This window comes from Sminthopsis crassicaudata, chromosome 4, assembly GCF_048593235.1.
Source record: "Sminthopsis crassicaudata isolate SCR6 chromosome 4, ASM4859323v1, whole genome shotgun sequence".
Lineage (NCBI taxonomy): Eukaryota > Metazoa > Chordata > Mammalia > Dasyuromorphia > Dasyuridae > Sminthopsis > Sminthopsis crassicaudata.
Window position 1 is genome coordinate 428,457,006 of NC_133620.1, and position 17,208 is coordinate 428,474,213.

Genomic DNA, 17,208 nt, shown 5'->3' on the forward strand with positions numbered 1-17,208 from the left:
CTTCTCCTATACTTGTGCCCTAATCCTGCCAGTAGCCCCCATGGGCGTCAGCTTCCCTTAAGACCTTTGGAAAAAAACAACTTATTGATCTTTGGTGTGGACGTCAGAACTAAAGCCAGATAGAACCATAATTTGACCAGGTTATCTGGACTTCACCCTGGATGCAAAAATTTTCAGAGTATTAACAGTACTTAAGCAACTTAAAGACAACTAAACCTAAAATCTCGTTAGCAAAAGTAATTAGGTAACTAGGGATATTTTCCTGTTGTCCATACCCCAAATAAGCTCCTTCTTGACCTGACCTTCCCTTGACTTGTCCCCCATGGCTGACAGTAGCCTCACGGGGTGCTGAATTTTCCACCACCACCCACCACACACCAGCCAAGATGAAATAAATTGAAGGCATATTTCATGCTCTTTTCCCTCCACACAAAAATGGATTTATGGATTTATGAATCTGGGATCAAGTTGGGTCTTGACAAATAAGAGTATCAGATGGTCGTGGAAGACTGCTTTTTAGTCTAGCTGTGGGATGCTCAATATCAGAATCTTTCCTCTTATATAAGAACAGCTGTTTGTCTGGGTGCTAGGTTTGGCTCCAGGATTACTGGAACTAGAGAAGAGATTTAGTTAGGAGGAGAAAGCCAAGTCATTTCCACAGTAAGTGACAGGAAATGGAGAGGAAGGATGTGGTAAATTTGGGTTGTAGAAGAGATAGAAAGATAAGTGAGAAATTCATGGCTGATAGTCATATAGTACTTTATTTCCTCTAAATGAACTTGTAATGTTAGTTATACAGGAATAAGTACTACTGATAAATATTACTATTTCCAGTTTGTAGAGGAGAAAAATGTAGCTCAGAGGTTGCAAAGGACTTTTCCTGATCTCAGACCTAGGATTTCAACTCTTTCCATTATACTACTCTGCTTCTAATAGAAAGCAAACAATAAACAATCATTTAGTATGTACCTACTGTGTGCAAGGTATTGTGTTGGGTGCCTTAGTTACAAAAGACAAAAACAAATTAGTTCCTACCCTCAAGAAGCTTACATTTTGTTGGGGGAGACTAGAGGTATGAATGCATATATGTGTGCCTACATATATGTATGTATATACATATAGGTATACATATATACATAAATACCTTTATTCTCCATATATATATATATATATATATATGTCACAATATACAAAATAATCATGAGGTATTTTGACAAGGGGAGCACTAGGATGTGGGGCAAGAGCATCAGAAAAAGCCTCCTATAGAGTAAAAAGTGAAATTTGAGTAGAGCTTGGAGGAGACGGGAGATTTTAAGAGATAAACATTTAAAGAGGTTGCATTCCAGGAATGTAGAATAGCCTATAAGAAGCTATATACAAATGGTAGATTCAATGTCATGGGAGCAACAGCAAGAATGCCAGTTTGGCTGAACCAGAGTGTGTGAAGGGGAATAATGTATAATAAGTATGGAAAGGTAGATTGCTGCCAGATTGTTCCTGTTTCAATCATTACAGTTGGGTCTGACTCTTTCTGACCCCATTGAGGGATTTCTTGGCAAAGATACTGGAGTGATTTGCTATTTCCTTCTCCAGCTTATTTTACAGATGAGGAAACTGAGTCAAAAGAGTTAAGTGACTTGCCCAGGGTCACACAACTAGTAAGAGTCTGGAGCTATATTTGAATTCAGGTCTTCGTGAACTTTTGGACTTCAGCACAGAGTCAGAAGTCAAATTTGACAGCTAGATTATAAGCACAAGTGACTGGGTGGATGATTGCACCATGGTCAGTAAAAGAGAAGTTAGGAAGAAGGATGAATCTGGGTGGGAGAATAATTAAGTTGTTGAATCATCTCAGTTGTATCCTGACTCTTCATAACCTCATTTATGATTATCTTGGCAAAGATACTGGAATCATTTACCAATAACCCAGTTCAATACCTTAATTTTACAAATGAAGCAAGACTCAGAGAGTTGAAGTGATTTGTTCAAAGTCAGTTGAGAGTTGATCTCAGTACTGGAACTAATATCCCAATATCCTAAATTTTAGCCAAAATATTTTCCATTCTGTCATACAATTCACTCCAAAGAGTGTTAAAATTGAGGGGGAGTCCTGTTCCCAAGTTGATTAGATAAATCCTACTGTTCTGATTAGGACGATTAATGATGTATTTAGTAATTATATAACTCCAGTAGAAATTAGGCCCCCAGAGTCTATTGTTCCCCTAAATTAGTCAATCAGGAGGCAATTATTCATCAGAAAGATTAATCTGGGACACCTTTCACCTTGCCTCCTAATTTGTCAGTGACAGGCGGAGATTATCAAATAATCCCCTTATTTCTACCTCACCCCATCCCCTTCCCTGTGAGGATATGAATTTCCCTGCCCCCAGATCATAAGATTTAGAGCCACGTCATATCTTAGAAATCATCACACAGCAACTCCATCATCTTACAAAGGGACAGACTGTGTCATTCCCTGCCTTTCTTCCACAATTGGAAGGAATGAGAATTTGGGGGAACTAAGGAAGATGGGATATCCACTAGGAGATCTGATCTTGTCCCTATCTGACCTGTTCCTTTGCAGGGAGCCAGGGGGGTAATGTCTGAAGGAGTGTCTATAAAGTGCTCTGAGCTTCTCGGATGTAAAGGGCAAAAGAAATCAAAGCTGAGTTGTTATCATGACTCTTGACAAGTGAAAACAGGCCAGTATGTCCTTTCTTGCCTGATTTAGTCAGTGGCTGGGCCACTGTCAATAGGCTGGACTTGCTGTTACTTTTTTCTACTTGACCCCAAAAGCTAACTGAGTGTCAGCCACTGAATCATCAATAGATAGGTAGAGAGAGCTTCATTCCAGCCTGAGCCAGCTGCAAAGCATTGATCTGTGACCAAAATGAGACTCCATTCTGTGCTGGCCCCAGAGGCTACCTTGTCGCCTTGCTGTGAGTTTGGGTATTAGGTGTATAATTTGATATGGGACAAAGATATTTTTAGGTATCAACCACTCCCCATTCACAAGTAAGGGTGATTTGAGGATAGCAGAGAATAGGAAAAGACTGAGGCCCCAAGACATTAAGTTCTCATAAACAAATCCCTGTGGTCAATAGCCTAAGTTAGACTTATAAGATAGAGTTTGCAGAAGAACACCCCACCCTCCAGCCCAATATCTCAGAGACATATGTCTGGAGAATGAGTAGGGGCAAAGGAGGCATCTGACTATTTTCAAGGATATCTTGAGCTTTCACCATGCTGATGCCCAGGAGATGGGGGAAGGGGAGAAATGGGGAAGGCTACAGGTAGGGCTGTTTTAAACTCTCTAGGCTATAATCTACATAGGTTTCCTGAGTTCTTTCCATATATCAATCTAGGATATCATCAATCTTTGAGTCATGAGGAGTCAGTGTGTTTAACTTTCTCTAAATCCATGCAAATTTAGCTGTTCTACACTTGAAAAACTACAGCAGCTCTCTCTCTCTTCCTATTTCTCTCGCTCTCCTTTTCTCTCTCCTCCTCCTTCTCCTTCTTTTCTCTCTTTCCCCCCCCCCTCATGCACAAACACACTTCACTTTTGCTCCTGAGATTTACTGTTTAAAAGAAATAAAAACACTGAGTCCAGGGTTTAGACTCTCTGACTATGAAAATAGGAGTCTTATCTTCCCCTGGTATAGGTATGGCACTACATTCCACTTCTAACTTGGGAAAAAAGGGGAAAAGACTCAGTTAGGTTTCCAAAAGGCTAGGTTATGTAATTAAATATGGTGAACACCTTGACAGCACCTGGAACTGTCCACCAATAAAACAGGCTTTCTGTTTTAAGGGGACTACTTTAGTTATTGGAAGTATTAAATTAGAAGCTAGGCTTAATAGCCTTAATAGCCTCCTAATGGAGGACCACATCTCAAAGATACAATGATGGGTAGAGGGACTTCCTACAGGAAGTGGGAGTGTAGACTATCTGTGATATTTCCAAGGGTAAGATTCTATGATAGAAAAGTCACATCTTCAGAGAACAATACCAGTGAGCTAAAACCAAGGGGGACTGAGATGAAAATGCAGTGGTTTAGAAAGTTGCTGTGTTGATTTCAATTGAACAATCACTTATAAGAACTTACTATTTGCAGAGTATGGTGCCAAGGGACATGAAAAGTTTAGATAAGAGGATTGATGATCTCATGGAGTTTGAAGTCTAAAAGTTATTTGTTCTATTTTTAGAGTTGCTATGAGGAGAGACTCCTAGTATGATCAAAGAGCATCGTATTTGGAGCTAGAAATCTTGGCTTCAAGTCCATCCTCAGATATTAACTGAATAGTGTTGGTGGGACTCAATCTCCTTGGCCCTCAGTTTACTTACTCATAGAAATGAAAAAGCTACAAAGGCTAGCCTCTCTATACGTAGTGTTTTAATGTTTTTGAAACACTTTACAAATATCATTGCATTTTATCTTCACAAAAACCCTTTAAAGTAAATGATATTGTTATCTCCACATTACAAATAAAGAAATTGAAAATGATAAATTAAATGACAGAAATTAAGTGACTTTCCAGGATTACAAAGCTAGGAAGCATCTGAAACTGGATTTTAACTTGGGTTTCCTTGATTCCCTTTATCCACTGTACCGTCTAGCTGCTTCTAGGGTCTTATCCAGCTCTAAATGTTACTCAACAAATGGAAGAATTTTTTAAAAATATCGTTATTTCATTAAATATTTCCTAATTATGTGTAAGTTTTTTTTTTCAACATTTTGAGTTCCAAATTCTCTCCTTCCTTTACATCCCTCCTGCTTCTTTGAGCAGGTAAGCAATTTTATATTGATCTAATATCATTCAATATATATTTCCATATTGAGCATGTTGTAAAGAAAATATATCCCCCTAAAAGAAAAATAGAGAAAGTAAAAAAGCGTGCTTCAATCTGCATTCATCAAGTCTCTCTCTGGAGATGGATAGCCATTTTTCATCATGGATCCTTTGGAATCATCTTGGACCACTACATTTATCAGAATAATTATATCTTTAACAATTGATTATCCTTATATTGTGTACAATGGTTAATTTAAGTCTTTATGGAAGAACTTTTTAATAATTAAAGCTACCTGCATTTAGTTTTCTTTCTCATTTTTTTTCCTTTTTGTTCTGATTTTTCTTGTGAAGCATGATAATTATGGAAATATGTATAGAAGAATTGCACATGTTTAACATATATTGGATACTTATAGTCTAGGGGAAAGAAGGGGAGGAAGGAAGGGAGAAAAAATTTGGAACACAAGATTTTTTAAGGGTGGATGTTGAAAACCATCTATGTATATGTTTTAAAATTAAAAAAAAAAACTTTAAGAAAAACAGTTAAAGCTACCCAAAAATAGACTTTTGGGGTAGTGAATCCACCATTGCCAAAGTTATTTCAAATGACAGCTAAATCCCCATTCATCAGGTAGAACATAGAGGAAATTCATGCTTTGATTTGAGGCTGGGTTCTCTAAGCTTCATTCCAACCTTGGAATATATCTCTAACCTTAAGTTAGTTACTGTTGTTAGTCACCGTGCTAATAACTAAGTTAGCAGAGAATAGAAGAGGGCCCAGGACATTAAGTTCTCATAAACAAATTACTGTGGTCAGTAGCCTAAGTTAGGCTTATAGGATAGTTTGCAAGAATACCTCCCCCCCTCCAGCCCAGTATCTCAGAGACATATGTTAGTAGTTAGCACAGTGAGTGAGAAGCAAACATTAATGAAGACTGCAGGACCAAGTGCTTCCAGGGATCAAAGCTAATGATTCTATAGAATAAAATCTGCTAAAATTTTCCCTGGACTTGAAGTTAGAAAACTAACATGTCCTATGAGCTTGGGAAAGGTTATGGCCTATGTTTCCTCATTTGTTAAATGAGAGACTAGATCGTATCTATGACCTCTGTCAGCTGTAGGATTCTCTGAGAATTTCCCCTCTTCCAGGATGCTTGGAGGCTTTTTTATCTCTTGGAGTCACCTTTGAAAACAAATACTCAAGTTATTCACAGCTAACACACCTTCTGTAATTATCAGTTAACACCTTAGTAGGAATGTGTTTCAAAGAGCAAAAAAGGAAAATGTAGAAGAGATGAGAAGAACAGTGCTATAGAATCCTAGAGTAATTAATGTTGTTTGTCCTTTGTTCTTGGAAAAGAACCATGACATCAGGGAGATGATGCCATGACATGCAAGTGAATTGAATTTAAGTGAGGGAGGGCTGTGCAAAGTCACTAGCCTCACTTTTCCCTCCAGAAACAAAATTATAGGTCCAATGATACAGATTGGTCTCAAGTCTTAGGCTTCTTGGAAGTGCTTTTAAGGGATTTTAAAAGACAAATAAGAGAGGTAGAAGAAAAATGAGAAAAGAAATGGGAAGTATACAAGAAAGAGGAAGGCAATTCCTTAAAAAAATACAATTGGCCAAATGCAAAAAAAAAAAAAAAAATCCAATGAAAGAAACAATACCTTCAAAAGTAAAATTAATCAAATGGAAAAAGAGATATAAAAGCTAATTGAATAAAATCACACATTAAAAACTAGAACAGGGTAAATGAAAGCTAATGATTCTTTGAAACATCAAGAATCAGTCAGACTAAAAAGAATGAAAAAATGGAAGAAAATGTGAAAAACCTCATTGGAAAAACAGCTGACCTGGAATATAGATGTGGAAGAATCAATTTAAAAATTACTGGTCTACCTGAAGGCCGTGACCAAAAGAAGAGCCTGGATAACATTCTTTGAGATCATCAAGAAAAACTTCCCTGATATTCTAGAAACAGAAGGTGAAATATTCATTGAAAGAATCCATTGATCACCTTTGGAAAGAGATTCCACAAGGAAAACCCCAAGGAACATTGTTGTAAAACTTTAAAACTACAATCTCAGGGAAAAACTACTCTAAGCTGCCAGACAATTCAAATATCAAGAAATAACAGTCAAGAGCAACCCAGAATCTGGCAGCTTCTATAATAAAGAATCACAGGGCCTGGAATACTATATTCTAGAGGGCAAAGGACCTAGGGTTATAACCAAGAAACTCTCCAGCAAGACTGAACATCATCTTTCAGGGGAGGCAATGGATCTTCAATGAAGTAAGAACCTTTTAATCATTTCTATTGGAAAAAAAACACAGAACTAAATAGAAAATTTGATCTATAAACATAGGACTCAAGAGAAACATAGAAAGATAAACAGTGGGGAATATATATATATAATTTAAAGGTTAAACTATTTATGTCCCTAGATGGGAAAATGATATCTGTAAATCTTGAGAACTATATTTGTTATTGGAGCAGACAAAGGGGGACATCTCATGAATGGAGAGTGTGATTGTGAATAGACTCTCATATGATGATATTAAAGAAAAAGACAAAAAAAGATAAATTAGATTACATGAAGAGACACAAAAGACTTATTACAATCGAGGATGATAGGAGATGGCTCTGGATGCAGTGGGAGATCTTGGCCATGTTAAGCATCATTAAAAGGTCTCAGCTTGACTGAAGCAATGTCCAATCAGTGATTACATAGGATAGGAGCACCCTTGGAAACTTTTGAGTCTACTATGATAAGGACACAGAATATCCTATCTCCAGTTTGTCTGCCATGTTTGAAATGCATGAATGCATTTATTCCTTGACCCTGGATTCTTAGAATTCCCAGACTCCTTTAAAGCTCAACTTATATACTAACATTTATATAAGATTTTTGTTGATCCTTTCCAGCTGTTAGAGACTTCTCATTCCTACTCATAGTCAGGGGACAGATTTTGAATATACATATAAAAATAATAATAGCTAATATTTATTTAGCACTTTAAAGTTTGCCAAGCATTTTATGCATGTTTCATCCTCCCAGCAACTCCTGAGGTAGGTGCTATTATTTTTTTCCTTTTTAAAAAATGAGCAATGTTGTAAAATTACCCATGCATATATCTGGTAAATAAAGACTAATAAAAAAATGAGACTGTGTAAAGTTAAATTACTTGACTAGGGTTTCATAGATGGTATCAGAGGAAGAACTCAGATTCTGGTTTTTCTGACTCACAAAACCAACTTTTTATCTACTTACTACATTAACACCTCTTTTTAAAGGCCTACACGAAACTCTTTTTATAAAGATCTAATAGTATGACTTCATATCTTCCACAAAATATTAGATGTGGAAGTGACTTTAGAGATCATTGCTCCCTAAGTCTAGGATACTCTCCCTCCTCTTCATCTCTTCAATTCCTATCTGTTTTTTAACGACTCCCTCAAATGACCTCACTCAAATCTTCTCAAGGAAACCTTCTACTTTTTACCTTCTTAGTGATAATGTCCTCCCCTGCCAACCACAAAACACTGCTTTATATTTGTTTCTTTTTTAAAAACTTTTCTCCTTTCCTTTCTCTTCCCCTCCTCTCCCCTCTCTTTTCTCTTCTTCTTCCCTCTCTTCTTCTTCCCTTACCCTTCTTTTTCTCCTTCTCTTCCTTTCCTTCCCTTTTCCTTTTTTCTCCCTTTCCTCTTTCCCTTCCCTCTCCCTGTGCCTCTTTCTTCCCTTAACCCCTTTATTTTCTCTCCTTCTCTCCCTCTCTTCCCCTCCCTTTTCTAATCAGGCCTGTGACTTCTTGGCTATGGAGGCCTCTTGGTGAGGGAGGAAGCCCCTTTCCCACTTAGATATGTAATTTATAGTCTCAGACAGTTGCTTTTTTGTTTAGTTAATTTTATACTTAGCCAGATGCTCCTTGAAGATAGAGACCAAGTCTTATTTAATTTGAGAATCTTTCTCCACACTTAGTGCCATGCTCTCCACCCAGTGGGCACTTCATTAATGTCTGTAAATATATTTGCATCCTCTAATCCAAACCCTTCACATTACAGATGAGGAAGTCGGCTCCTGGAGAAATGATGTGCCTTGCCCCAGGTCACCAAGCTGGTAAGTCTTGGAGCCAGAATTGAATCTAACTCTTTTCCCATATTCAGTGCTGTTTCTCTTTCCCCATATTCAGTGCTGTTTCAGCTACACCAAAAAGCCACAATGCCTGTGCCATTTCTGCTTTTGAACACTCAGGGGAATCTATTCTTAAAAAGATGTCAGAAGGAGGAAAAGGAAAGTTTAAATGTTGAATTTTTTTGCCTTGCTGAAAACCAAGGTAGAGATGAAGTTCCTCCTTAAGATGGAACTTTCCTTTAAAAAATATTTATATTGTTTAGTAACCCCAAGGAATGAAACTGTAATAGTGGAATTTTGGCAGAGATGTTTTATATAAGACGACCCTTGAGTTATAATGGAGTTTATTGATAAGAAGGTTTAAAGAGTTTGTCTTTCTCTATCCTTTGAGAAATTCTCAGTGCTAAAAGCTCTCCTGGTCTGAGAAAATTCTCATCTTCTCAGGTCTACTCTCCTTCTGATCCCTGGAGATCCTGGAGAATCCATAGCCTTCTGGCCCAACAACCCTTAAATTCTTATTTGTGGCTCAAGACAACAAATATTTATTTTTGTGTCTGCCAATTACAGCTTGGGTTTTGTGCTTGGTTCTCTTGGGAATATGGGCCTAAACAAAACAGTCTCTTAAGCAGCTTACAGTTTAGTAGGAGAATAAGAGTTCAGATTTACAAACATTTATGAAGAACCTGCCCTATTCAAAGGATTATACTAAGTATAAAGGATAAAAACACATTTAATACAAACCCTGCTCTTGAAAAACTGACCTAATAAATAGGGGAAGTGATATATAAATAAATAACTATGATACAAGGGAGACCAAATCCAAATGCAAAATATAACTCCTCAAAAATATTGGGAGGAACTTTAAGAGAGAAATAATTTTCAGCTGGGAGAGATAAAGTGAATGATGGGAAAATTCATGAGGTCAAAGGGATAGTTCAGAGCAGCAATTTGACTGTGGGAAGAGAAAAGAGTCAAAGATGAATCACCAGGTGATTGGGTGAGTGGGAGGATGGTATTATCAACAGATAAAGACTTTGGGCAGAAAAAGGAGGGGCAAATTTTGTAGGAAAGAAGATAGTTTGTTCGATTTTGCACAAATAAGTACAGCCCAAGACAAAAAACAAGTGTCAGAAGAACCCATAGTTACCTGCATTAGGCAAGGAGTCATCATAGAAGAGGTAACATTCCAGCTGGGCCTGGCGGAATGATGGGTACAGATGGAGTAAAGGAATTCCAGGGAGATCTAACAGATTGAGACCAAGGTAAAAATGATTGACCAAGAAGGGAGAAAATTTTGTTTATGCTTAATTCAAAAGTCATTTAAATTTAAAAATCACACTATTTAGAAAACACTAAGCTAGGGGCTATTTAGTTCTAAAGAATAGTGTAAGTGAATGAAGAGATTTGTGGTTCATAAGAAAAGCAGATTTAGAATAAACTATGTTCCTTAGCATTTGAAGAACAGGGATTTTTTCATAGCTCCAGAGGCTATAACAGTGATAGGAACCCTTATCAGCCAACTTGTACATCAAATGCCTTGCAGTTGAATTACATGGTAAATCCTCATCAAAGAAACATACACATTCACTTTCAGGAGAGAATACATCTCCTGTTAACATTTTCAGCTATAGACTAACTCCTTGGAAAGTAATGGCTTTTCTTAGGTTTCTCTCCTCTTTCTCTCCTCTCCTCTTTTTTCCTTCTTTTTTTTTCCCTGCTCTCCTTTCTACTTCTCTCTCCTTATTTATCTTTCTCTTCACTCCAAAAAAAAAATCACTTGAGTGAAGTCAGTCAGAATCCAAAAAGATTCTGACAGTCTCAAGCACAAGGCTGAATGTAATAAGATGAACTTCTATTGAGATGGATGAAAAGTCTTATATTTGAGTATGAAAAAGAAATCAACTGCTCAAATATCAAGTGTCAGAGAAAGGATGGGTAAAGAGAAGTTGTTTTGAAAGGGAGCTGAAGGTTTTAGTGGGCTGGAAGCTTAACATCAGTGTAATGTGGCAAACAAAAAAGCTGAGATGATTTTGGGCTGCATTAGAAGGGGCGTAGCTCCTAGGAATAGGGAGGTGAGAGTCCAACTGTCCTCTACCCTTGCCAGATCTCATCTAGAGCATTGAAGTGTTTGGCTCAGGACAACAAAATTTAAAAAGAAAATTGGCAAGCTAGAGTGTGTCCAGAGTGGGGAAAACACAATGACGAAGAGCCTTAAAATACAACAGCTGAGGATGGTTTGCAGGAGTTGGGCATGTTTAGCCTAAAGTTGATTTGACCCAAGGGATATGATGACTTTCTCCAAATATATGATGGTCTGATCTGGAGAGAAAGGAGTAGACGTGTTTTGTTTGGTCCCAGAGGACAATACCAGGAGCAATGACTGGTACAAAGGAAGGAAACATTGATTAACTGCTTAATGTTGCTAAATGCTGAGGATACAGCAGAAAGGGGAAGGGAAGGGATGAAGGGCAGAATTTTGAAGTCCAGAGGAAGTCAGACACAGGGCTAGGAGGAAAACAAAAGCATGACAGCTCCAACCCTCTACAAATGGAATTCTGTGATTTTATGGTTGCCACAGGTGCTACCAGGACAATCTCTATTTTCTAGCCTCCTATTCCTATTTGTTTAGTGGAAAAGGAGAGAGGACATCCATTTGGGACAACTAAAAACAGAGAAGGAGAAATAAGACCAAACAGCATTTAGTAGCACCAACTCAATAGCCTTCTGTGTCTTATTAATCTGACAATTGCAAATGTTTGTACCTTAGTTCATTTGTTTGTAATTAATTGGAGGGGCTTTTGTCCACTCCTGAAGATTGCTGATGGAATACAGCTGCATCTAACTAATGAGTTAGGATTGGTGGCAACTTTTTTCTTACTCAGCTATTCCCATCTCCACATCCTATCCTTCATGACTTTTGAATCCATAATTCTGGTCATTCAAATAATAAGTACCTGGCAAATTAATATATTCTTGTTGAAATTGAATTGAATCTAAAAGATCGATAATAAAAACTTAGATTTATGTAGCACTTTGCCAAATGCTTTTCATACATTATCTCATTTGAGACTTACAATAAAACTATGACACAGGAAGTGAAGACATTATGAGCCCTATTTTACAAATGAGGAAATTATGGCTCAGAGAGTTGAAATGATCAAAGGCTTTAAAGGAAAGGGTTATTGGATATGATGTAGTAGGAATCTTTTTAAAGTATGGATTGGATTAGACTACCACCAAGGTCCTTCCCAATTCTGGAGCTTAGTAATTATCTAACTGGCCTACCATAATATAATAACCAGCAAAGTCAGGATTTGAATTAGGGACTTCCAACCAGCTATTCAGCAAATTAGTAGTGTCAAACTCAAATAGAAATTCAAATAATCTATATAATCAGATCCCATTAAATGAATATTGACTTAGAAAACCACATAACATTATTTGCTTTATATTTTTATTTAATTTGGTCTGTTTAATGTTTTTACCAATGACTTAGATAAAAGTATAGATGATAGTTGGCAGACGACACAAAGCTGAGAGGGAGAGCTTACATAATAGATGATATGGTCAGAATTCAAAATGACTTTGACTGACTAGCCCAAATTCTAATAGGAATAAATGTAAGCCCTTACTCTAGGGTTCAAAAAATTCACTTCACATATATAATATGGGCAAGGATGACTGGATAGCAGTTTATCTGAAAAAAAAAGGGATTTTGAGGGACTCCATATGAGGCAACAGTACCATGGCCCCCCAAAAGCTGTAGCAATGCTAGGCTGCACAATAAGAGACAAAGTGTCCAAGACTAGGGCTATAATAGGGACCCTGTTTAAGAGAGGAAAAGGGTAAAAGAGCAAACATTTAATTAAACATCAATATGTGCCAAACACTGTGCAAGGTGCTTTATCTCATTACTTCACCTAACAGTCACCCTGGAAAGTGAGGAATGTTATTAATCCAATTTTACATATGTGGAAACTGAGGTAAACAGAGGTTAAGTGACTAACCCAGCAGCACACAGTGTCTGAGGTCAGATTTGAACTCACAAAGATGAGCCCTCAGGTCCAGCACTCTTTACTGAGCCACTTCACTGGAGTATTTTATTCAATTCTGAAAGTCATATTTAGAAATTCATTGTACAAACTGGACAAAGTGCACAAGAGGGCAATGAGGAGGGGATGAAGGCACTGAAGCTGGTGCCATCTGGGGAATGCTGAAGGAATTGGGAATGTTATCTAGAAAAGGCTCGAGGATGAGAAGGGAAGGAAGGATGGTTCTCTTCTAGAATTTGAAGGCTTAACACTGGCCTGGCCCCAGAGGATCTATTTAATGGATGGAAATAGCTAAGAGGCAAATTTAAGTTTGAGAAGAAGAAATTTAACATTTAAATTGAATCAAATTTGGGATATTTAAAGATGTCCCAAAGTAGGATGAGTTGCTTCAAGAGGCAATGGATTTTCCCCCATAGAAAGTATTCACACAAAGACTAGCTGTTGTATAGAGACTTCTGACACTGTATCTCCATTGAGGAGCCTATTGGGGCAGGAAGGGGGTATCATAGTACACAGAACTCTGGCTCTGTAGTGTGGAAAACTTGAGCTCAAATACAGCCTCAGACACTCACCAGCTATGTGAGTCCAGACAAATCACTTAACTTCTGTCCACCTCAATTTCTTCATCTGTAAAATGGGTATAATAACAGCAGCCATCTCCAAGGGTTATTATGACTATCAACTGAGCTACATGACCCTGGGCAAGACTTCTATCTGCCAGCTTTTCATCTATAAAATGGGTAGTTATCTTGTACCAAAGAATTGGTCTCAGGGCCAAGAAGTTTAGGATTCAAGTTTTCCTTCTTGCACCACTTGCTGATTGACCCTGGTCAAATCATTTAACCCTGTCTGCCTTCTTCAACCTCCCACACGTTGTGAGGATTAAGTGTATTAATATTTTTTAAGTCTTTTGCACTATTCATAGTGCCTTCCTCCTAAGAAGGACTCTATAAGTTGTTTTTTTTCCTTCCCTTCTATCAGGGGGCTGATAGCAAAGGAAACCAAATCTATCCAATAAAAGCTGCATGAATTTGCAGCAAAAGATTAAAGTGAAAAGGAAATCTCTTGGTTCTACTTGGATTCTTATGTTCTTTGCCCCTCCTTCTCCTTTTAATTGGCATGGGATATACAAAAAAAGTCTCAGGCTAAGAGAAAAAACCAATGTACAATATATTGTACATATATTTCTTGTGCGTATATTTCTTGTAGGATTACTTGAAGTGGAGGGAGGGCACATGGTTCCTTCCCATAATGGACTCAGGAGTCACAATTAACCAATCAGCAGGAGATACAATCGATAGACATTTATTAGACACTTTACTAAACACTAGGGCTACAAAGAAAAAGAAAAAAAAAAATCTCTGATATCAAAGTGCCTGCATCCTAACGTGGGAAGTGACATATATAACTTAGAACATACAAGAAGGAACTTCTAATCCTACGTCAAACACTTGTCTGGCACAATGCTCTGCTCTTTAGCCTTAGGAAATTCAAAGACAGATTCAATGGTTATGAGCTTTTAGCTCAATGGCTATCCTGTGGTCCCCAAATGCTCAGACAGCGGAGGTAAAAACTCTTTCCAGAGAGAATAGTCACTCTTAACTAATGGATCTACCTTTATGGGAAGAAAAGGAGCCATGGGCTTTCCTCTGGTCTGATACTGGGAATGTAAAGAGTTTAAAAAGTAATTAAGTTTAATTCTCTGGGTTTTAGGTTAAAAGAGAAAACCTATTCTTCCACTTATGGTGAAGAGGCTGCAAATCAGTTGAGGACTCCAGCTGAACCTGGAAGGAGAGAGATACTCCACAAGCGTATGTCTAGTAGAGCCGTTCCTATCAGTGACCATAAAGCCACTGGGGCATTACTTGGCAGAGACTACAGTACACTGGAAGACACCAACAGAGAGCAGCATGATGACATCACCAGAAGATACTAGCAGCTCTAAAGCATCAGAGACGTGTTCCTTCCCATATGTATGCCCTGGCCACATCTGATTCTTACTTGTGTATCCCTCTATAAGTGTGTCCTAGAGGTGTCTGCTCTACCTGTGGATGGCTTGTATCTTGGGGTGATGGAGGAAATGTCCTATTTTTCTTTCTATGCTATTTCATTAAAATGTCTTTGTTTCTAATTGTGTCCTCTGAATAACTAGTAAAAAGTAAACAAATAAACGAGGGTATTTTAAAACATTTTAGTAAAAGGCAGCTTTGGGGGGAGGGAAATGGAGGGTGCTCATCACATCTGAGAGGAGGGATATCCAAGGTGATGTGCTTTCACCTGTGAGTTTCTCTGATAGTTTTTATTAGAGTTGGCTGGTATGTAGACTTGTGCAGGCTCCCCTCTGCTTCATCTCTCACCCCCAACTCCTTCTCCTCCCTCCAAAAAACTCTGCCCTTAGGTTTCATTTCATCTCCACTGGGGTAAAAAGTCCCATTCCCCAGTAGGAAATATTTGGCTCAGGCTGATCCTCTGGTAGTTTAGATACAATATTGGAATGAAATAAGGCATTATTCATAGCTCAGGAAGGAGAATCAACAAGGATACAGTATTTAATTTAGACGTGGCTACCATATTAAAATGGGTCAGGCAGACAGGGCAGCATTTGGTGATTTCCAGGGCCTTGTGACATTCATCAAGTCTGAAAGCCTCCCCTCCCCCACCCACCCCCTCCATATAGGCAGACCTCTTATTTTCAGGTGATCAGAAAGCCATATTAAAATGAACTAAGGCCACGTGAACAGGAAGTCTGGCTTTTATTTTAACCCTCAAGGCCAATCAAGTTCTGCAGCTGGTTTTAGGAAAAGAACTAGACTAGCCTATAGGATTAGCTGGGGTGGGAGGAGGGAGAAGGAATTCTGGTAGATATTGATCCTATTATGTCTTCCTTAGAAGATGTGCATTTTAACCAGGATCAAAGCCCTGTGGTTTTGCATCCCTAAAGGGCTGAAACTCAGGAGGAGGAAATTTTTACTGGAAAGAGGACCTCCCCCTCTGAGTTTAAAATCACAGATGCTTAGACTTGAAAAGGGTCTTTAAAAATATCTAGGCTAATCTCCCATCCTATAGGATCCCATCCTATGCAGGGATCCCTTCAGCAACATTCCCCAAAGTTGTACATTATCAGGAGGTCACAATAACCCAGTCCAGAGGAATTGGGAGTTCACTCTGACATAATCTAGAGGGAAAGGGATAAATCAGAGATCACTCTGACCTAATTATTCCTAGAGGGTTCAGAGATCAATATGACCTAGGTCTATTATGGGGAGAAATGAAGTGTCAGACATAAGTAACTCCCGTTCTTACAAACACAAGTCCAAAACAGAGCCCCTCAAACTCTCTCTTCTTCTGTCAATAGTGTTGCCATACTCTCAGTCACAGGCTCATGAACTGGGTGAGAATTATCTTTAATTCCTTACTTTCATCCACCCTACGTATTCAATCCATTGTCAAATCTCATTGTTTCTACTTTTACAGCATATGTGTCCCCTTCTCAGCCTTCGTACCATCACCAAGCACATAGAGACCTTCATCCCTTCCAGGCTAGACTGTTGCAAAAGTTTAATTTTATCTCTCTCACTCCAAACCCTTCTCCTCTCAGCTGCCAAAGTCATTTTCTTTTGTAATGTAGGTATCTGTCACTATCCAATTTAATGAACCTCAATGATCCCCTACTACTGTCAGAATCACACATAAACTGTCACATAAAACCTTCCACAACCTGGCCCCTTTCTACATTTCCAATCAGGTACTTGACTTCCCCTTCACATAGTCTATGTTCCAACTGTTGGCTTCCTTCCTTTTCCTCCCACACCCTCTCATCCCCATACCACTTTCAATGGCTCTCCTCCCCGCCTGGAATGCCCTTCTTTATTCCTACCTCTTAAATCCTCTGGCTTCCTTCAAGACTCAACTCAAATCCCAACTTCTTCAGGGGTTCCAGTCCCCCATTTCCAGCCTTCCCTCTCAGAGTCTCTCCTTTCTATTCTGCATATATCCAATATATATATATATATATAGTCTCCTGCTTTAGAATGTGAGGACATTTACTATATTTTTACCCTTCTTTGTATCCCCTTCACTTAGCGCAGTGCCTGGAATATAGGAAATACTTGATAAATTCTTGTTGACTGATATTTCTACCCCATCTCCCCACCCAATGAGCAGGAGACAACCAGAGCTATAATGGAAGACAATGTGTAGGGTCATCCCTGTAACATGGCTA

At 38.3% G+C, this 17,208-nt stretch overlaps 1 protein-coding gene across 1 annotated transcript in view; it reads left to right on the forward strand.

Moving 5' to 3' along the window:
* KCNC4 (potassium voltage-gated channel subfamily C member 4) overlaps nucleotides 1-15,076 on the forward strand; it is a 67,763-nt gene extending 52,687 nt beyond the window's left edge. The window contains exons 4-5 of the mRNA XM_074262960.1: nucleotides 8,865-8,919; nucleotides 14,700-15,076. Of these exons, the coding sequence (XP_074119061.1) occupies nucleotides 8,865-8,919; nucleotides 14,700-14,922 (278 nt within the window). The 3' untranslated portion in view covers nucleotides 14,923-15,076. The remainder of the gene's footprint in view (nucleotides 1-8,864; nucleotides 8,920-14,699) is intronic.
* Nucleotides 15,077-17,208: the final 2,132 nt, after the last annotated feature.